We start from the raw sequence: 23,964 nt of genomic DNA, 5'->3' as shown, positions 1-23,964 counted from the left end.
AAATAATCGGGCGAACCGGGATTCAAACCCACAATCATAGGTTCCTGGCATGCCCAAGGGAAGCAACTCTGCACAGTGAATCGCGGGGCCTTAGATGACTGGGACACCCATTGCCCCCCAACACACACACCAAGTTAAGTTATCGGAACAAATGATTTATCTTCAAAACGCAGCATCAGCACTTTTTTAGCATTTGAACTGAGCATGCAAGCTGGAGGGAGTTGGGCCCCACCCCCTCCCTTCATTTTGAAACTCATATAGGGCTCCCCAATGACCTTTATGTTATCGAAATGTCTGATGTAGTTAAACACATGACATGGTCACTCTTGTACTCATCAATTGATTCTACTATATGAAGTAACACCATCTCAAACTGTGATCAAAGTGGGACTTGGTATAAAGGTTCATCTTTTGGAATAGTCCCAACCAATTTGGTTCAAGTCCCTCAAACAGTACTTTGTCTGCTCAAAATTGTTTATTATCCTCAAATACTTGTTTTTCTGCTAGTTCAAAGTTTATTTATATCAGTCTAACGGTTAATGGTTACTCTAATTACACAGAGACTTTCAATTTCACACACAGTACAGTACCTGGAATGAACGAGTGAGTGAGTATGGTTTTACGCCGCTTTTAGCAATATCACGGCGGGGGACACCAGAAATGGGCTTCACACATTGTACCCATGTCAGGAATCGAACCCGGGTCTTCGGCGTGACGAGCGAACGCTTTAACCACTGGGCTACCCGACCGCCCCCTGGAATGAACGATGAAGCAGTCTTCCTTCCCTTCACATTTCTTTGCGTGGAGAAAATCGTATAACAAAAGATTCGGGTGAAAACTCATATATATCCTAATCAGTAGTCGCCTATTCCTACTAGTACAATTAGTCTATCTGTCGAGTAAATCATTCAGATTTCAGGCAGTTCGTATTTTGACATTGAAATTTCAGTCATTTTACAAATTAAATGACTTTAGATAACGACTGTACATAATATAACATCTACATTCTTTCTATGACGTCTGTAGAAACATGCACTGTGGGGAATCAACAAGGGACGCAGCGTATTGAGATGCTATATAATTAGATCACTGGGCTACTTGGCCCCATTTATATACAACAGAAGTTAGGCCAAAAGCCGACTTACACAATTCACACGTGTACAGATTCGCAATAATTGCGGATCTATCGTGTGTTTGGGGCGAGATCAGAGGAACCGCACATCACACACAACGTGCCCCGTCACAAAAAGCTTTGGTTTAGCGCACTTCGGTCGTCAGTCATATTAATGTTAACACAGACTTACGACAGACGTAACGCTTACATTATTTCTTCAACAAAGTTCATCATTTTGGAGATAATGTATAGCGTGAACCTGAATCTCGATTGAACAACCTGCGTAATGTCTCATCCACAAGTGCTTGCATAACAACCTAAAGCCTATAGCGGATGCACAACGTTTATTCAGTGAAGGAAACTGTTTGTTTCATATGCGAGAAACGATTGAGTGACCTCAGGCAACCGAGGTTACCACATTTTGAGTGAATCAAGTAGGGCTGGGACGGGTGGGTACTGTGTAGGACCCGGGTACCCACAGGACTACCCGGACCCGTGGTTAGTCACATGATATATTGTTTAATGACAAAAAGTATCGAGAACTCTATGGTAACACTACAAGTCACTAATGTTCGCATTTCTTTCTGACTGTGCACCAATTCCTTCTGATATTTCATATGATCGAATAATGATATAACTTAATTCAACTTCAGTGTATGAATGACCAGATTGTTTGATTCATGCATTTTGCCAGGGCTATGCTAAAAATGTTCCCAATCGGACATTTTGAGACATCTCCTGAGACCTTCAGTGGGTACCCGGGTAGGGTCGGGTAATAGGGAGGTGGGTACCCGGGTAGTAAATTTGGAATCATCCCAGCCCTAGAATCAAGGATAACTAAGGACAGTACCCGAAATAACATGAAACCTTATGTGTAATACAAAATGGCTCTCAGGGGAAACACAACAGCCATGTGTATTGCTAGAAAACACAAATACGAGAGGAGGCTCATTGCATCATAACGCTGGCTTTGTACCTTTTCTATTTAATTCATGTAAAACGACAAGTTCAAAATAATGCAACAAATGCAAAATCATCATCAAAGTTTGTTTGTTTGATGTTTAACGCTGCACTCAGCAATATTCCAGTTATATGACTGCAGTCTGTATATAATCGAGTCTGGCCCAGACAATCCAGTGATTAAACATCATGAGCATCGATCCACTCAATTGGGATACGAAGACATGCATCAACCAAGTCAGCGAGCCTGACCACCCGATCCCGTTACTCGCCTCTTACGACAAACATAGTCGCCAGTAAGTTCATTATAAAGAGATTCTAAAGTAATTACATCATCAATCGAAATTTAAATTCCCTGATGTATATCAGAGTACGTGAGGCTGCCAACACCATTTTGGTACGAGGATTTCGGGGGTCTATTTAGAGCAGGGACGGATCCAGTATTTAAAAAAGAAATCTTGAAGGGGTAGGTCCACCCAAAAGATCACAAACACTATATGTAAATCGCTACTATCAATTTTACTTTGAACATGTTATCATTGAAGGAAATGCGCATATGAAATGTCGTCAGATGTGGAGTGAGTGAGTGAGTTTGGTTTCACGCCGCTTTTAGCAATATTCCAGCAATATCACGGCGGGGGACACCAGAAATGGGCTTCACACATTGTACCCATGTCGGGATTCGAACTCGGATCTTCGGCGTGACTAGCGAACGCTTTAACCACTAGGCTACCCGACCGCCCCTTCAGATGTGGAAAAAAAAACAGAAAAAAAAACTTATATAGCGAATATATACGTAAGTAAAATGAGCACCTCGTGTGTATATTTGAAAGAAAGCAACATTTAAAGTCAGTTTCGTATTTTTTAAGTGCAATGCAACATCATAGCTTACCATCTTGTACATACACTACATTCTGCTAACGATGACTCAATTTTTTAATATCTATCACCCCTCTCGTCCACTTAATGCGTCATTCGTTTATGACGTCATCCAAATCATGACGTCATAGACAGTATGTCACAGTGACTTTTGTCACTATCGATTAGCAGGTGCGTGTTTACAAAGATAAGACAATGGGCATGGAGAAAAAATGCTGCATCTAGAACTGAAACTGTATAGTTAGAATGCCAAAAATTATAGATAGATATTATCTTACTGTAACCATTCATATTATTTATCATATCAAAACGTAGACTCATTAAGTCATTGGTCCAATGGCTGCGGATAGAAAAATATTCATATTCACAACTATAAACGCGTTGTTATTGTTAAGGCGTGAGTAATGGTAAATAAAGATCCCCGTATAAATAGTGCATGGTCTCATCTCTTTAATATCATCAATATAAGATAATAACGTCCGCACAGTATTTAGCATTTCATTTCTTAATCAATTACAAAAACAATGATTGATTTGTTTTAATTGTAACATAGCAAAATATCTACGAAACCTCATTTATCAGTCAACATTATAAGAGAATGATCCAAAGTATTCGGAATTAGTCATTATTTTTCCTCCTTCCTGTTTCGCAAGGCCAGCTGAAACACGAGTGCGTTTGCGGAAGTGGATTCGAATAATTTATGCGAATATAGATTTTTGAGAAATAAGAACGGGCTTTTACTATGGTTATTTCGACATTATTTTTCGTTAAAACAATTATACAGTTTAAGGTTTATTTTAGCACATTGGGAGAAATAAATCTGGACTGCACATTTGGTGGAACAATGTGTCTAATTTGTATGACAAATTAGTAATTCAGAAACTCCCGCGGAATGACGTCATGCATATCCCACATGGTACCCAACATGCATTTCGCAGACAAAATGTCGTTCGCCATATTGTAAGACATTCCTATTGGGTCAACCTTTATCCGATGCAATCAAGGTTAGCATCATTTTGTATTTTATCTGCATGTGTGTTTGTCATTAACGTAGAAACTGAGGATATGTGACCTGATGCTATTTTTCTCCAAATGGCAAAATCTACACGGTAATGGCCGTCGTAATCACCTTCCTGCCTGTCTCCCGCCATGTTATTATTTGTTGATAATTCATAATTGAAAGGAGCGGCAAAACGAGTCATTCTGGTATATACAACTTCCGTTATATTTGCATTTTGCACAGGTTGACGCAAAGTGCTAGAATGAACAGTCAATGCCTGTTTCAAGTATGAACGAAGTTTCTTGGAACGACAGCCAAGGGATGTTGACAAATTCACGAGAAATGGCGGGGATAAGACAAAACCAAGGACCAGGTAGTCGATCGCAGGACGATGCCATGGTTGGCTACTTTTTCCAGAGACCACAATCGGATACGGAACTTATGGGTGGATACACTAATAAGCGATGGGCAGTAGGGGACGACAGTGTCATAGAACAGGTAATATCAAACTCCAGAAACATTTGTTTTCATTCCTTGCGCGGCTTCCTGCATGCCTTGGATTTGTTTTTGTGTTATTCTCGCGGTTTTTTTGTGTTGTCAGTGCTCAGTGTATGTGTATTATTGCGTAATGGATATGCATGCATCAGTTTATAACATTTTATTGACTATTGCAGGCGAGAGGGATGCAGGTTCAAGATTTAGAAAGAGACTTCCATGGATTGACACTCTCTCGCGAGGTAAGTGGCAGCCATTTTGGATCCTGGGTTTTCACACAAAGCAAACAAAGGCTTTGCAAGCCCCAACAACTTCGAACAAAAGGAGTAAAAAATATGCCACCTTGTATCATTTAATAATAGTTCATACGTATTGTCAAGACTGTTTTACGTGCCTTGAGCGTGAAAGTGATCTTGCATAGCTTGATTGTTTCCCTAAGTGTTTACAAACTTTCTAGGTCAAGTAAAGTTCGTGCTATGGCATAGTGCAATGAACAGACATTTTAAGCCCTAATATTACTTTTTTGACGAGAACTATTGGCTACTTTGCCAAGAGGTCATACACAAATCAGTACTGAGTAGAGTATGGTAACTGTCATAGCAAAATAATGATATGATTTTGAAGAAAAGTTCTGAAAAAGTATTGTGACGCCTGGGTTATGTTGCACTAGTCTGGTGAAGTTAGCCAGATTGGCTGACTGTACACAAATATTGGCGCTGGGAATCCTGTGTTTGTTACTTGTAAATATCCAGTACACCCTTCCAAGAAACTCATTGTTCTAAAGTTCATGGATGTAGAGTTTTGTTTGGCCAGATTATTTCCAAGTTTTCAAAGCCATATTCGGAGAAATGCCTTTGAAGTCAGACATTTCACATCAGAAAATAAATTGCATGGATACTTTCTCAAGCTCAAGCTCAAACATCTTTTACTACTTGCAGGAAGTAATTTGGAAGACTTAAATATTATTTGCAATTTTCTTTGCCCTTTTGGTATCAAGATTAAACATGTTAATAGTTTGGGCAAATCAGGTTTCATTATATTTTTGCCTGAATTTGGTTTGTTGACATGACTTTGGTATTTTGAATAGAATCTGCACACAAAATAACTGACATCAAAAGAGAATATATCTAAGAATGTATTGAATTATCTAATAGAGATTGTCATATCTACTACTATGCATATGTTAATATAATAATTTAGGAGGAATGTTGTGAGAGATTTTTATCAATTTTCAATTAGTTATAAAGTTAAATTGTGTTGATTGACAGCTTAATCGTTGAGACAAAGTCCAGTAGAACACTGGCCAATGGCCACAAATTGCAAACAATTTACAACAAATTGCAATGTGAAACTGGTGTCGAATTTATTCATGGCTACATTCAGGCCCTTATTTACAATGTTTCACAATGCTAAGGGGTCCAGGTTGTTGACTCCTTAAAAACTCTTCTCCATTTCTGTCAGATATGGATAACATGGCCCAGTATTTCTTAAATTAAGTGAATCTTTCAGTTTCATGGGCAATCAAGCAGATTATTTTCCCCTGCCAGGATGTGGGGCGTGGTATAGGAAAGAAGGTCTCAAAATTTAAAAAAAAATCTATTTAAGTCAGAGAAATGAATTTTGTGTGCATTAATTTCACATTTAATAATTTGTTGTGATGACGTGAGGCGGCCCAAGTGCCCATCTTCTTATAGGACCCTTCCTTTTTTTATAGTTTATGTTCGCTACTATATAAACAAACAAAATTCTATTATGCCCCATGGCAGGGATAGTGATAACAGTGTTTTCTTGTTTTTGGGTGAAGATAAAGCACCATTAAAATGTTCTGTGTACAGCTTCAATACAGACGGCGACATACAATGTAACCATGGATTGACTTCGGCCGCGATGCTGCGATATCCTCACATAGTTCTTGCAAATATCGCATCAACATTCAACCAGCACGATTGAAAATCATGTTGATCTTTCAATAGTTTTATCTGCATTAACACTCATTTTCATCTACAAAAATGAAAAATGTTGTTTTGCTTGAATAAATTTTATCTATGGTACCTTAAAATGTCAATAAAAAACTGACACGCATGTTTATTCAATCGTCAAAAGTTGTCAATCAAAACAGCAATTTGCATACTCACAACATTGCATGCTATCTCTTATCTGCATAACCGATTGCCATATCACTGCATGGAGCTTTGCATGAGCTGACTTTTGCGGAGTGCGGAACATTTTTTTATTCCTGATTGACAAAACGAGTGTTTTTACGAGTGTGAGATTTTACAATCTAAACACTTTGGTAGCGCATGAAAATCTTATCCATGATCTACAACTCCCAAGTGATTAAACATATTTTTTTAAGACTTAAATCCTAGCAGAAATAAAAGACATTGATCTACATGTATGTGCATCCATGCAGAAATCAAGAGGAAAAAAAGCAATCACGGGTAAAGTTTCGAAACATGAGCGAATTCTGAATTTTGAATGACAGCAAAACAAAAACTAAATGAATGTACATACAACTCGTTCTCCATAATAATCTACAAATTTCAGATCAGAAACGATCATAATTTTTGTTATGAGATACGCCTAGCCGGTGACGGCACTGGTGGAAGAGTTTTCATTGACGTACCCTCATGCAAGAATGGCCACTGTGCGTCAATTACAAATTTTGAACTATTTCTAATGGCCAAACAGCAAGTTGGATTTAAATTTTTTAGATTATGCAACGATACGTTTGCTTCCAAATTTGTCCATAAAAATTTAAACTTTGACCTAATCATTCAAATGTAACTCTTAATCATCGTGAATGTCAACAGTCTTTTCAACTTCCGGTTACTCGTAAACATTTTCTGGCTGCTGCATATGGCAAACACGCAGCCTTCTGTGTGAAATAAATGACTTAATTGTTGCTAATTAAACAAGAGGGTGAACCTGAAACAATATTCATTGTCGAATGAACTGCCACTTCTAATTAATTGGAAAGTCCATATTGATAAGATTTCATTTGATACGGTCAGAGACCCGGCCTCTGATATGGTACACACTTCAGACGGAAATAAGACTGCGAAATTGACGAAAGCAATGGAATGTAAATAATATATTTTTTGCCAAGAAACTGTAATACCATTTACAACAGTTGCTATTTCATGTCATCACTCTGAATATATTGAATTACGGTCTAAACACACATTGTCGAAATTTGATAACTGCAGATTGTTGTCTCTTGCATGCCAACGAAATGAACAGCTGATGGTGGTTACGATCTATAATTGTCCTCGCAAATAGTTCCTTATCAAGTCAACAATGAACGGAAATACATAAATATTAGTGGAATTTCTCCTAACGTAGACAATGAACAGAAATATAAGTCAAATGTAATTTCTTGTTAGTACTAATGCTAATATTTTTAAATACCGTATTCGACGTAATAAGCGCCCAGGGCGCTCTCAAAATTAGAAACAGGGGGCTCTTATTAGAATATTAATTTGGTGGAAAAAACAGATTTTAAAGATAAATTTCGTGGTTTATGCTGACAGACTGAAATGTTTATATAAGACAGATATATTTTTTCAGAATTTAATTGCCCATAATTAAGGGTGCATATAACGTATTATGTGCGAATAAATAAGTCTTGTGTACATTGATCTATCGGAAGGGGTGCTAATTGGGATTGTTCACAAGCCAATATATGAGCTATTATCGCTGTGGGCGCTTATTAGAGCCGGGCGCCTATTGCATCGAATACGGTATATGTATTAGCAGTGGGATAATTCATGTTCGAAAAAAGGATATCCTGGGATATATCTATATGATCTGGTAATATTACTTGCAACATTATTCGAGTCACAAGTACTGAAAATCAAATAGTTTCCACTGTGTGAAAAGGAAATATCGCTGAAAATGAGCAAAATCTCATCACACACCAATTAATCTCCTTGCTCTTGGACCAGGGGAGATTTTCTCTCATAGGTAAAAAAATTCCAGGATAATCATGATAATCCCTGTGTAACAATGTGTTATATTTGTTTATTTCTTGTTTAACATCGCAGTTAGCAATGTTCCAGCTATATGACGGCTGTCTGTAAATAATCGAGTATGGACCAGACAATCCAGTGATTGACATTATGAGCATCAATCCACAAAATTGGGATACGATGACATGCATCAACCAAGTCAGCGAGCCTGACCACCCGATCCCGTTAGTCGCCTCTTTGGACAAGCATAGTCACCTTTTACGGCAAGCATGGGTTTTGAAGACCTATTCTACCCCGGATCTTCACGGGTCAACAATGTGTTAAAACACATTTGGAACATTAACCTTAATTTCAGTGTCAGTGGTATGATCGTTTCGAATCCACATGTGGTATCCCGGGTAAAGAGCACACATAGAATTTATTTTTGTAACAATAGGTTGTGACAATATTTATTATGTGAAGTAAGGGATAAATGGACTTCTCCACATGCTTAGTGTGCCCCATGAAGATCCGGGGTAGAATAGGTCTTCCACAACCCATGCTTGCCGTAAAAGGTGACTAAGCTTGTTGTGAGAGGCAACTAACAGCATCAGGTTGTCTGACACGCTGATTTTTTGGGTGGACCTACCCCCAACAAGTTTGTTTTTAAATTCTGGATCCGTCCCTGCTCTAAAAAGACCCCCCGAAAAGACCCCCCGAAATCCTCGTACCAAAATGGTGTTGGAAGCCTCACATACTCTGATATACATCAGGGAATTTAACTTTCGATGGTTGATGTAATTACCTTGGAATCCCTTAATAATAAACTTAATGGCGACTATGCTTGTCTTAAGAGGCGACTAACTGGATCGGGTGGTCAGACTCGCTGACTTTGTTGATGCATGTCATCGTATCCTATTGAGTGGATCAATGCTCATGATTTCAATCACTGGTTTTGGGTCCAGACTTCATTATATACAGACGTCATATAGCTGGAATATTGCAGAGTGCATTGTTAAACAAACAACAATCAACATGCTTAGTGTACAGTTTGTTTCACAAAATACATTTGGTGATTCAAACTGGGTTTTATTAAACCAAAACCAATTTAGTCAGCTCTGGACAGCATAAGGATTTAAAAAATTTTTAAAGCAGTGAAATGTATTGTGTAATAAAACATTGAATTGACTATATGATAACTTATCCATGTCTGAAACAATAAACCTCTCTGAAACCCTGGAGTATTTGCACAGCGATTGTACATTGACTTTTTGTGTGATCAATACATTTTACCAGTAGGAATCCAGCTGGAAAAGAATGATCATTAAAGCTCACTTTCAATCAATGATCCATTAAATATTGACTTGCGGCTGCAATTAGGCCTACATGTCACTTGCCTTTTCACAAGGAATATTTCATCCCTATTGATCTATTGTCATGACAGGAGACATACTTGCATCGCAATCATGTTAACAAGTCAAGATATGTGGTAATTGTCTGTCCTCACAAAGATTTCATCAACCAATGAAATAGCTTCTGTGCTATTTTAAAATACTTTTCTTTAATGTAATCTTCATTTTTGGAATGTTTTTTTAATAACAAATTTATTTATCATAACAGAAGTACAGCTTTTTTGCCAAACACATAAGTTTTTCAGTGTTGATGTTTGACTTGTTGAATAGAATACTTGTCATGTCAGACATTTGCTTATTTCTTGCTCTCCTGACTGAAACTGAAGTTGTCCGTGATTCGTCCATCGTTAGCTATTGCAGTTTCAGTGATAGAAACTAACAGTTTAGTCCGCTAGTCCTTTTAATGACAAGATATACATGATATAGCAAAACCCTAAAAAATGGCAAATTTCCACTGGTTATACGTTAACTATTGGGCCGTTTGGCAAGGACTTTATAGGACTAGAGCCATATTCTAATGCTGGGCTTGCTCATCTCATCAAGCTATGATATATAGGATGCCGTCTTAAATTTGGAGATATTTTTAAGAGATTAAGCCTGAATTCCTACTTAAATTATTTTAGACTGTTTTCAGGTTCCTCAGTTTTGTGGTGTTGACAGCTTGTATAGTATGATAATCTTTCATGCATCTACAAGGAATATTTGAGTTGATATATGATAGCCCTACTGTTGTAGCCTCTTTATGTACTATGTAATACATATAAAGGAATAGAACTGATGAACGATGATGAAATCCATTCTGATCACCATCTGCCATTGTTTACAGGCAGCTTCATATAGCTGAAATATTCCTGGCTGCAGTGTTAATCTGCATTCACTCTCTCCAAACAGAAATATCAGCAGTTGTGTGGGTTTCACAATAGAAACTTGATTGAAATTCACAAGTGGTTTTGACCGCATCTGGGGCATGCTCCAGCAGCTACATGTTGCAAGACCAGTCACTGTGGCAACATTGTTCTACTGTCCCCCCAAAATAGCCCATGAAAAAAAGGGATTGAAGCACATTGATTGAGATGTTGATTTGCTGCTCATGCAAATATAATTTCCACTCCTAGTACATAGCTTCAATCTTTCCTCAAACTGAAAACAGTACATTGATGATTTACGTCCTGAACATGAAAAAGTTGGAATGTTTCCTTTGTCCTTTTTCAGCTTGATGAGGGAATGCCATTATCATGATTATAAGGTGCTAGGTAATAAGGGTGTGCAGTATTACCGGTATATTGTGGTGCAAATCTTCAGCAATACGTATTGCGATACGTTTGTAACTGTAGCAATATATTGGGGCAAATATAAATACCGGTAAGTATATTTATGTGGTCCCAATCGATATGGAGATAGAAAATAGTATTTTTCTGATACATCTTGCCTCTGACGATCTTTTTATCAATTAATGTGTACACATCACAACTATCAAGCTCCTCTTATTTTGTTTTCATTATTTTCTTTATTATACATTTATTCACTGAAAAGGAAAAATAGTGAGGGACACTGGGTAAGTAAGTGTGTACATGGCATATGTGATAAACGTTACAAGTACTTACATAATTTCACTATTGCATTTATATAGAGAAGTCTAACATTTTCACCAAAAACAGCATTATTTGATTTCAAAGTTTAACATTTAAGAACAATTTACACGCCTATCGCTGAATTTTCATGACGGCATCCATTTCATGAAACCGCCATATCTTGGAGCCATATAAGAACATAGGTAATATTTACAATCAATCTGAACAACAATTGAGGTGAAAAAGTTTGAAGACATGTAATATTTTTCAATAAAGTAACTAAAATCATTTTACTTCGGACTGGCATATTATTCAAAGTATGTGTCCATGATAATTTGTTGCTAAAATATGAACCCAAATAATTTTGAAATAGTGTTAGGTGGGGTGGATGTATCAAAACTTCAGGAATTAAATTTTACATTCTGCTGCCACCTTTTTTGAATCGCCAACAATGTACTGTTGCAGTAGTAGTATTTTTATAGTGGTTCTATATATCAGTGCAAGAACAAACTGAAAAATGAAACTGAAGTTCATGTTTGGTTTTGCTGACTTTGTTTGTTATGAACAACTGATTTTCCTGGTTGAGATAGGGTGTTCTACTTGACATCAGAAACTGCCCAGCTCTGATAAACTTGAAGTAGGGATGTGCATAATTTGTCCACTGAAACACTGTCAGTATAAATAGAATCCAGCTAAGATCTTAAATAATTTGATTGTGATTAAAGTCTAACATGACCCGAACAAGCAGAAAGTTTATAATCAATAGTAATCTTAATTGTTTTCCTTACTTTTTTATCCCCAACGGGGCCAGAATTGCCGAAGGGGGATTATGTCGTGGCACAGTCCGTCTATCCGTCTCACAGAGGGTACTAAGCTTGTGAAATCAACTCCTCCTTCAGTTTCCAGAGAATATCCCTGACACTCTACACAAGATGTCGACATGTTGATACGCATGTCGCAGTCCCGTTTCATTTTGACTAATTTTGACAGAGTTACTGCCCATGTTTTATGGAGCTTCATGAAATCTACTCAAGTTTCCAGATTATATCACAATATCTAACTATAACTATAGTTAGTTTCCTTGTATGAGGCTTTTGTGGGTGAGCTACATCCTTATGGCATAAGCATTCAGACTGGATTACTCCCAACAAAATGTTCTGCACAGTTTGTTTCAAATGCAGTGCCATCTACTGTTGTTATTTCATAAAATACAGAGAAAATAAAAGCTTGTTAAAAAAATTCATGCGGGGGATGTGCTCTCAGAGCACTCTTGTTATATTAGAAACGCTTTCCATCTTTTGTATAAATGTGGGCACCCAGGAAGATCCGGGTAAGGATTAGGTATTCACCAACCAATGCTTGTCGTAACGCCATAGGAAACGCAAGTGTCATATAGAATGAAGGGTGGGTATACACCGTGTGTCAGTCGCTGGTTTGCCTGATCCAGACTTAATCATATGTATACAGACTGAATGATTTAAGATGTACTACTGCGTACTGGTGAAAGAAAGCATTAATTCAACAGCATTAAGACCCCTTTGAATAAAACAACATGTAATGAACAGTTAAACACTACTTGCTGTAAATACAGACTTCTGGACCATGTTGTACCAAATTATGAACCTCTCACATAAAATACAACACTTCAGACATGTGAAGTTCCGGGTTAGAATAGGTCTTCAGCAACCCTTGCTAGCCGCAACAGGTGACTAACAGGATCGGGTGGTCAGGCTCGCTGACCTGGTTGATGCATGTCATCGTATCCCAATTGCATAGATTGTGATGACATGCTCATGATATCGATCACTGGATTGTCTGGTCCAGACTCCCAATTTTAATGCCAAGGGCACTTTGTTTGGAATCCTAGATAAACCCCTGCTTTAACATCAGACTGTTCAGCAGCGACTTCCAGCCTGCTTCTTTCATCCTTATGCCTTACTCTGGACTGTCCAAACTAATGTATTCTTGGGTAGCATGACGTAGTATTCACAGGTATATTGTGAAATGGAAACAAAATATGTTGATTTCAGCTTCTGTATTCTTTATAAACAGCATTTCAAGTGAATACATGACAATTTTGTATGGATAGCAACTTCTTTTATTCTTTATGCCATTTCTTGCCCCTCCATCATGGGAATCGTGATGAACAGGCAAGACATCTCCAAAGTAGCAGGGATTCAGCTGGGCCTCCTCAGATGCCGCTGTTTGGCCTCCCTAACTCACTAGCATGTCAGTGTTTCCCAAATTGAATTAAAATCTTTTCTAATTCATGTAAAACATAGTTATTATATCCCACCACAAAGTAGGATGGGGGATATAGGAACAGAGTTCATTTGTCCGCTTCTCACAGGGGACAAAGTTACTCAAACAATTTAAGTTGGAGAAAAGAAATGAAATTTGCATGTTTATCTAAGCCGCAAACTGATTTTTAAAAAATTGGTCCCGTCAATGTTTTACAGTGTTACTGTCCTTTATCCATGTTAAATTACTTGGTGCATAGCGTGTGCAATGGGGACAAGTTTTCTCAGAAACTAAGGATGTTCATGAATAACTATTCTTAGAGATACTTGTCAAGACTGTTTCAAATTGGTCCTGTAAATTATTTTTCCCCTGGTTACTTAGCTTCCTACATGTTTTTAGATTGTGAGCATAACAGTTATAGCCCTTGATCCATGTTGTTTTACAAAGTGCATAGTGTCTGCAATGGGGACAAGTTTTCTCAAACAGCTGAAGTACCGGGTAAGCTCATCTAAGAGTACTAAGAGATACATAAGATTGAGTTCTAGAATTGGTGCCATTAATTATTTTTTCCAGAGAAGGGCCCTTTTGTGTGTATTAATTTCACATTTAATCATATTTTCGGATGACAAAGCATCCCAAGTGCCTATCCCTTCTTAAGCATTTATTGGACTCTTTGCTTATTATTCCCCTGCCACGAAGTGGGAGGTTGATATAGGATTGGGTGCCGTCCGTCCATCACGTTTCATTTCCGAAGCAGAACTCTAAAACTGTTCAATATTTCTTAACCAAAGTTTGCAAACATATCACTTGGATGCTGAACTGATGACTTTTGCCACTTGGAGATTTCCAACATTTTTCATTTATCCATGGAAACAAATTGGACTTTGTACATTTTCTGGGTTGGGTCCCCCGGGGCTATAACTTGGAAACAATTACATATATTTTCACAAAACTTTGTATGTGTACAGACCTGGGGATGAATTGGTGTCTTTTGCCAGAGCTACAGATATGCCTTGATTTGTGTAAAATACCCCCCAAATCTATTCAAAACCCAATTACTTTTGATTAACTTGCATACAGAAACGCATGCATTAAATGAAAATATTAATTGTTTGAAAACAGCACACGTAAATACCCAAGGAAGCATCTTCAGCATGCGTACAAAGGAGCTAATATCCGAAACACAATTACAAGCTAATTTACTTTCCGAGACGAGCCTATATTTAGAACTGTTATATATGTCTAAAACATTATTTCTTTCTTTTTTAAAACTCAAATAGAGTGATGAATAGATGAGTGAAAAAACTAATGGTTACCCAATGAAAAATGTAGTAACCCAATTAAAATTGGGTAAAAAGTTTATCTGGAGCTTTTTCAATCAGGGCATTTGATATTTTTCACATCTTACATTTTTGTATGAATGTTTGCATAAACAAAGGTCAAAGAACCAAAGAGTACCTTCTCTTTATATGGATATACTAGTCTTTTAATTTCTCTGCCGTTAATGAATACATTAGCTGAATCTTTATCCAAACAACCATATGTGATTTACAATGCAATTATCTGTTTTGAACAGGGTCAACAGAAACTAAGCTTTGACTTGATTTCAAAACAGAGTAAAAATTTATGATAAATCTGGACTGTCATATTAGTTCATCTTTCAATGAAATGTTGAACGAATCCAGGGGGAAAGCTGTACCCCATTATGGAGGGTAGTGCATCTCACGGGTAAATGTGGCCAGCAAGCAAATAGGAAGAGATTTTGATGCTTACCCGTCGAATATTGCATTAAATGCTGAAATGCTGGGAATACATTGATAAAATACCACTTGATTTAAGAAAAATGAACTTTAGGAAATCTCAATATTAAACCAATCACATTTATTTTCAGAACTTGCATGCCAAGGGCACTCAGTTTGGAATCCTAAATAAATCCTGGAGTGGTTAAAATCCAAGTGTCTCTGTGTACCACCAACTTCTTAATGCCCATCAAAGACTTGTTTCAAGATGGTCTTAAAATTCCTCGGTATTTTTATAAAAGTAAGATATTTATGTCTGATCTAATTATGTGGTTTAAAAGTTAAATAATTTTACAAAATAACCCTGTCTGGTGTGGTCCTCGCCTTTGTATTCCTCCATCACAAGTATCCCCAGCAATAAATTGATTTTTGACAAATGCACGCTCAGCGCAGCAGCCTTAAGTTAAAATGGTCCATTGTATGACTAAGACATGACACCGGTTACCATGGCAACCTGACTCAGCACTGGAGGGATAAATTACAAGCTAGGATTATGTCATGATAGTGGAAGGAGAGAGAGAGAGAGGCAATGTTTCTCTTTGATTTGGTGGGTACTCAGAATTCATGTTGTGTGCAGTAATATTTATTGTTTAAAAAATAAATTTTGTTCTTTTCAAGAAAGACTTGGCTTTTTAGATAAATGCAGAAATAACAGATTTAGGGGAAACCATTGTCTGTTGAAGTTTCAGCATTGACAGTTCATTTCCTCGTTCAAAACCATAACAAGAGCATTATGTCACATCATTGTATTTATGTTAGTAAATAACCAGGAGAACAGGTGGAATATTTTGTAGTCATGATTAATTAATTACTAATTAGATATACTGTCAGTCCCGGATGGTGGAAAGGGAATTCCTTGTTTTTAACCTATGTTGACCGTGTGTTATGGCTTACTTTTGGGTTGAAGATTTTACACTAACTGTAATTGTAGACAGAAATGTAGAAGCAATAATGCTGTGTACATTGCTGTTAAAAAAATATTATTGTAACTAATTTCAGTGAATGACTTGTACTTGAATGATTGGGTGAATGTTATTAAAGAAAGGTTAGAGGTTAATTTATTTATTTTTACTTTTTTATCTAGAATTGTGAAGAATATCAAATGAAGGAATATTCTAGACTAAACTGTTTCCTATTTTGCATTCATGGATTTTGCTACCAAAACATGTGCTATATTTATTTTTATGATCAGGATGCGAGTGGCCCTATTATTATTCAAGTATTACAAAAGGAAAACTGGTTGATAAATCATGTTTTTCTTTTGCTTAATTAGTCAAAGGTTCATGCATTATAAGTGGCAATATGTGATGCGAGTCCCATATGCAATCTCGGCCAAAGCAAGTCTATTGATCTTACATCAGTAGATTTTGATGTGAATGTTCAGGCTATTTTTGAAGGAATTTATCTACACGTTTCTAGTGGCTGATATTCAGTCCCAGGCCCAAAGCAAATCCCAATTTGAAGTTAACAGCCAAGCCAAAGAACAAGCCAAACCAGGCCAAGCCGTAGCCACGTGAAAATAGAATATAAGTTTGTGAACCATATCCATATCATTTATTTATTAAATGTATCACATTTCACAATGTCTGAAATATGTATTTCTTTTCAATTTATCATTTTATCGCTAGATTAAAAAAATATTCACTATTTCCTGCAATGTTGTTGAAAATATAATTCTTGACACACACTTTGACAACATCGAACATGTCAAAGAGCAAAATAAAGACGTTTCAAGCAAATCTTTAAATATGTTAATGTAATAAATAAAACCAACAAAAATATATCTAAAAGTTGTCAAACTTACATATAGGTTATTGTTTCCATTTTTTCGTGCAATCATGTGTAATTGTACTTTATATTACTGTCTGTAAAGCGACGCCTGTGTACAACCCTTCAAAATCTATGCTAATTTATATACCCTGTCTATAAAGCAAATAGGAATGAAGCACGTCAACAGTGTAAAACACAATCCCAATAAAATGTGTATGCCTTCAGCAGATTCAGGGAAACGAACAACGGTCAAGACAAATTTGAAATTTGAGATAAAAATCCACTTGACATGATGATTCAGTGATAAAAATTTTATTCCCTGTTCTGATAGGCATTGTTTTCTATGCAGAGATTAAGATTATCGTCTGTATTTGCTTGTATACTAAGCTGTAAGTAGCAATCAGCTGTGCACACGTTTATTTGAATCTACTGGTGATTCGGTTAAAAATTACCCAAGAATATAACTATAAAGAATTGTATCTGAAACTGTAATTGTATCAGGAATAATTTATTCCAATATCATGTTATTTCAGTTTAGGAGTTTATTTGAAATACTATAATAAGCAAAGCACGTTGGTACAGCTGATCGCTGTTGCCCTATATTTTGTCGTATAGAACAATTTGACCAATTACCGTTAACGCTCGCAATAGCGAAAACTTTTTTGACATATCATAGTCAAACTACAATAAATATGACTTTCAGCGAGTCAATGTATGGCATATATGATATGTATATCCATTCTCTATCCACTAAAGTTCATTTCAAGGCGTCAATAGCGGTAATATGACCATGGTTGCTGTAAATAACGGTGAGTTGTGCGATGTTCCAAGCACTTCACGTACAATTTCGCCAGAATGAAAAGACACAATATTGAATGAAGTTTTAAATAAAATTAATAAGATAGATTACAAACATCAGTCCAGATATATAATGAACTCTTTTTATGACCAGACAGTGTAATTACATGATTAGTTTGCATACTTTAGTATGGATTTTTGGACGTGGTATTTGCAGTGTTACATGCTCACAGTAATGCCTGTGTTGGGGAAAAACATCAAAACTCTTCAACTCTGTGTATAAGACGACCCCCCTTGAAAGCCCCCTAATTCTAGGTAAGAAAAACTCATTTAAATAATGTGATAAACATAACTTTCATATGTATAAACATTTGGATTAGACCTTTCAAATGGTGTACGACATGTAATACAGTCATGCCCCGCTTATACAGACTTCAGATATCCGGAAACCTCGGTTCCCGGATGATTTTCATTCAAAACGAAATAATTACTATTTAAATTTACCCGTATGTACGGAAATTCAGTTTCCGGAACCGGATGGTCATTTTCATACACAAAACACTGAAATGCACACAAAATTGTCTCACTTACCCGGACAATACACTTCCGCTGGTGGTAATCCTTAGATTCGTGAGAAGTCAATTAACCAAGTGGCACTGAGTTACGTTTTAGACGAGCTTGCTTATTGTACATGTAATCCCATAATTGCATAATTGAAGGGAAGTAACTCTTCCAGTAAGAAGCTGGTTTCAGTTATATGGAAATTCGTTTATACGGACGAATTGTGAAATGACACAAGTGTCCGTATAAACGAGGCACGACTGTAGCAAAGATGTTTTTCAAGCAGATAAATTCCTTGATAAATGTAGGCTTCACCTATCACGCAAGCAGCGTTAGAAACTAACATTTTCAGTCCAGTAGTCCTTATTATAACATAACAAAACCCTTAAAAGGGCAAATTCTACTAGTCCTTATGATTATGATACCTTAACTCTTGGGCAGTTTGGCTACAGGACGGCTGCTAACAAGAGGCTCAGAGAACTCGGTCTCACAGCAGTAAAAGCTTCTGGTTGACTGGTGTTGAAAGAGTTATTAATATCCAAGTTCAGGCAAAGATGATTGTATCTATTGTGTAATGACAGGACAATAACAAGGTGTTATGTACATTGAAAACATGAAAACAAGAACTGTAAAAAACAAAACAAATACAACAACAGCTTGGTTCTGCACAGGCGATTAAATGTAGATATTTTAGTTTAAGTTTTGATAACTTGGTGATGAGTAAAATATTTGTCAATATATTTGTTTTCATGGCCGCAAGTTGCCGTGCTTATGTGCTTTCATGTCAATGCAACCTTGAAAATCTGAGGCTGAATAGGTCTACAGCAACCCATGCTAGCCGTAAAAGGCAGCTGTGATTGTAACTAGCAAGATCGCTGACTTGGTTGATGCATGTCATCGTATCCCTATTGCGTAGATCGATGTTCATGATGTCCATCACTGGATTGTCTGGTCCAAACTAATTTACAGACTGCCATCATATAGCTGGAATATTGCTGAGTGCAGCATTAAACAACGAACAAACATCATATGTCATAATCTATTGTATAGCAATCTTTTTCACTTCGAAGGAATGAAGTATTTCATGGTAGAAAACTTGTTAATATAGACACCTTTCAATAAATGTAACTTTTATGAGTTTGGCCCATTAAATTAAATTAATTCCAATTGAAATGTATGTCCATCTTTGTGTGAAACATTTATGGACAACTTCTTTTTGATATTGTTTGTGATGTTTGTGCTATATCCTGATAATGTGGCAACAAGTAGTCATGAAATGTTGCTTAAAGCATTCAGGCAATTGTCTAACAGTTCAATTTTGTTATGTGTTAAATATTTAGACAGTATCCATGAATATTTGGCCTGTATGTCTGATGTGAAATGTTGTTTTTCAGATCAATCCTTCAAAAAAGATATGGGAGGTTGGCGAGGAGGGACACAAGGGAGGGGATGGGGGCAAGAGTGGCATCTTCACAGGACACCACCCCTGGACGACGCGGGATGACACATGGAGTGGGCCAGGTCTGTACACCAGGGGCTTGCTTCCTCACACATTGTTCGACACTAGGGTCTCTATAGGTCAATGCTTGTCGTAAAAGGGGACTAACGGGATTGGGTGGTCAGGCTTGCTGACTTGGTTGATGCATGTTATCTATCCCAATTGCGTGGATCGATGCTCATGCTATCAATCACTGGATTGTCTGGTCCAGACTCGATTATTTATACAGACCGCTGTCGTATAGCTGAAATATTGCTGAGTGCGGCGTAAAACAACAAACCAACCAACCAAATCCTAAGGCCCAACCCACATTAAGCACCTGTAATGTCCTGTGTTCTACAGTTCTCCCTGAATTCCAATGAACTGGAAATGTGTAGTCTCCGACTTTATCCACAACTCTGAAGCCCCAGTCTAGTATAAAATAAAATGGTCTTGTTTAAAACGGCTTCTACTAGTCGATATACTAAGACTAAAATCTTCTGAAAATGGGCTAGAAGACTAAATAATGTTTGGCTCAGACTAAGAGTGAGGTAGCTGTGCATGTTTATCTGTATTTGTCATGGGCACAAGTGACCACTAAGAACCAACAAACTTGGTAATAAAATATGTCAGCCTTCTGGGTTAATTTACAGAAGATATTTAAGAATGTAACTTTACATGAACGTTGTCCATATGTTCGAAGTCTGAATTCAGAAGTAATAAATGGAATATCTACTAGACAATCAGATATAGTATAACAGTTTTGAAATATTCCTTTTGAACTTTCACTAGGGCTGTCATCGATTGGAAAGTTCAATGTCCGTATAAGGGCTGAGAAGTAGCATGATATATTGATTAATAACAAAATTAGTTATTCTGTGTATTCATAGTAATAGATTAAAAAATCCTATCTCAACCTGCAAATACTGTCTGTTGACATTGATCTAATGTTCTTGGTCAGACCCTTTGGTTGCTGGGATTTCCTGGTCAGGGTTCAAATCTCTGACCGTGCCAGATTGTCATCTTTGGTTTCTCCATACCATAACAATGCTTGTAGATTTCATGAAGTGGTTAGAGTCTTCAACCCTCATCACTAAGTTACTTCCTACATTAAGATGATCAGCTGTTGCATGAAATTCTGTTCATGGTGAGATTTAGCACGAGTCGGATGCTCTCAAAACCAATTTCTGATTTCAGAAACCAGTGCTCTCGGTGTGAATATGGTCGAGTATGTCCTTGGCGGCTCGCCTACCGGAAAGGACATGGAAGGACGAATGAGAATGAAAGGGACTTTCGTAAGTCGTTTTCAGAATACAGTAAGTGTCGAAACTAAAACTACATTGTGTATTGCAAAGCTTTGAGTTGCTTTCCGCTGGTTTCATTATGTTGATCGTCAGTTCATGGTATGAGGGCTGCTGACAATATGTACCAAGTGTTTGTTTTTACTGGACTGATCCAAAGTTTCATTGGGGTTTACCTTATGGAGTGTCTTGTCAGGAAGACGAAGGATGACAGTTCTAATTTTCTAATATTTTTTTGGGAATTCATTGCATTTATATAACATTGCCACGAATAGCTGTAATATCGCTGATGTGGGATAATGCAATATTTCTTCATTCATTTATTCATTGATGTAACAGGAATTTTGCTTCAGGAACTGATTAAGTTGGGTTAATGTATTTTTTTCTCTTAACCTTTGTAATGTCCTAATTTCCATTTGCTGCTTTGCACAATTAGCTTTGTCATGCATATGTATATATTGTTCACCATTGTTTTCATTATTATTTTAACCATTCTCATACATGATAAATTGTTTGAGCTCCAGTAGGTTCATACGGAAATCCAATGAATACTTTTCAGTTTTCGAAATTAAGCATGAAAGTCAAGGGGGTCTTTGTCATTACCCTACATTGTAACAAGTCGCCATTGGCGATCTCAACGACCCAGGGACCCCCTTAATTTCGAAAACTGTTTTTACTATTGCTTACTGGCATTCTACTTTAGTAGAAATTAGGGCTGCAATGAATACACTATGAGGCGAATATGATTCGTATCACGAATAAAGGGTAACGAATACGAATATTAATTCACAAATACAATAACAAGTCAGCAGCTGAAGTATTATTTGTTATATTCAGTGAAACATTAAGAACATAAATTATTTGACATGGTTTGTTAATTATAAATAAATTATACATTTAGATACTGCACTTATCCAGGTACTAGTATCTGTTCAAATGCAACAATGACCAGTGACCACAATACTGTCGAATTAAATATTGTAAGAGTGTTGTCTTTAAAGAAATCTATGCATATAACATGTTCTTATAGATATTTTTAGGTACAGGGTATGTAAATGGACATGCTTGCATATTCATAAATATTCGATTCTATTTGCCACGAATAACTAATTCAATTCATGAATGGATACGGTTCGATTCACCGAATACATGAGTGAATCGTAACAGCCCTAGTAATATTATATTGATAAAAGCCAATTGCTTCAAAACCGTAGGTGCTCAAAGTAGTTATTACCAACATGTACTTATTTAGGAATAAGAGGGTTTCAATCTAATGTAGACGGCCCATTTCTTGTGTCTCCGCCGTGATATTGCTGGAAAATTGCTAAAAGCGGCGTAAAACCATACACACTAACTCTAATGTAGACGGGATAGATTTGATAAAGGAATATTAACTGAGTTATTTTTCATCTCTTCAGCCTGTAGCGGCCCAGGACCCAAGTATAGTGGAAGCATCCACTGAAAAGAAAAGCAAGACACCATCGCCATTTGAGGACGACGGCGGTGACCGCGGAGAGGAGAATAAAGACATGCAGCAGAATGGTATCCTGCAGAATGGACTGGACGATGGTCAAGGGTTCAGGTAAGAGAGGCACACAGGTTGTTTTTTTAACCTTTCTTTTATGACTCCTGAGCAAAACAGTGACTATTTTTAATATTTGCTTTCCAGATTCAACCAATAAGAACTGGAAAATTTATGTTCAATAAAGTAAACAAAAGTTATAAGTTACAATAAAGTAATAAAGAACTGCACTACACGTTTATTTAACCTACTCAATCTGATTGGTTAGGAGAAAATATGTAAACCATAACATAAGAATAGGTAAAAAAAAAAGTACTAGAATCTGTACTTGACTAAGAAAGTGTTATCCCAAATATAACATGTTACTATAAGGGTAACGCTATTTTTCAGGGCATTATCATTTGCAGAAGCCCGAGGTCTTCCATCAACTGCCCTCCTTTGTCGGACTGAGGGCTTCTGCAAATGATAATGCCCTGAAAAAGATTGTTACTGTTATTATAGCTAAAATGGATGGAATTTGCTATCAAATAAAAAGAAAAAAAATATCTGTTTTGAAACATTTACTGCAATAAACACGAATGTTACTGACCCACTTTTACAAATATGGAAACGTCATAGAACAAACCTAGATGTCCCTATTGAACGTGACGTCACCTATTCCTACCCTATGACGTCACCTATTCCTACCCTATGACGTCACATAACAACGGGCGTGATAATGGCCTGTCGTCAAGCAATATGAGGGCATTATCAAGTTACAGTGGCCCGCTCATTTCTGATAACATGCGGGCGGTTTAATTATAATCCTATCCATTTTAGCTATAAATAACAATAGTGTGGCCCAAGAGTAGCCTGTGCACTTACAGGCATATCCAGTGTCAAATGTTTGAATCATGAGCCCTGATGTGTGTATAACCTACCACATCGCTGTATACACAAGGGTGTTGAAATGTTTGTATGTAATTTATGTCAAGGAAATATGACTAATATATTCCATATCCATGAATGTGTTTCATCCTATAAACCGAAGCATTTGCTGAAGCAACTATTGAATAAATATTGAAATAATATTGAAATATCCTTTTATCAGTGAATTGATCAGAATGGTTCAAGA

General features: G+C 36.9%; 1 protein-coding gene across 7 annotated transcripts in view; it reads left to right on the top strand.

Moving 5' to 3' along the window:
- The first annotated feature begins 3,839 nt into the window (after positions 1-3,839).
- LOC124131644 (pumilio homolog 1-like) overlaps positions 3,840-23,964 on the top strand; it is a 50,678-nt gene continuing 30,553 nt past the window's right edge. For 6 of the 7 annotated variants that reach the window (XM_048393558.1, XM_046495059.2, XM_046495058.2 and 3 more), the window contains exons 1-6: positions 3,840-3,957; positions 4,197-4,451; positions 4,628-4,690; positions 19,945-20,071; positions 21,225-21,343; positions 22,747-22,910. In XM_048393558.1, the coding sequence (XP_048249515.1) occupies positions 4,227-4,451; positions 4,628-4,690; positions 19,945-20,071; positions 21,225-21,343; positions 22,747-22,910 (698 nt within the window). In that variant the 5' untranslated portion in view covers positions 3,840-3,957; positions 4,197-4,226. The remainder of the gene's footprint in view (positions 3,958-4,196; positions 4,452-4,627; positions 4,691-19,944; positions 20,072-21,224; positions 21,344-22,746; positions 22,911-23,964) is intronic. The other variant, XM_048393554.1, reaches the window with a different exon arrangement.

The sequence above is a fragment of the Haliotis rufescens genome, unplaced genomic scaffold (genome assembly GCF_023055435.1).
Source record: "Haliotis rufescens isolate VD_foot unplaced genomic scaffold, xgHalRufe1.0.p SCAF_1, whole genome shotgun sequence".
Taxonomy (NCBI): domain Eukaryota; kingdom Metazoa; phylum Mollusca; class Gastropoda; order Lepetellida; family Haliotidae; genus Haliotis; species Haliotis rufescens.
The sequence above is the reverse complement of the archived record's forward strand: the minus strand, read 5'-3'. Positions and strand labels throughout refer to the sequence as shown.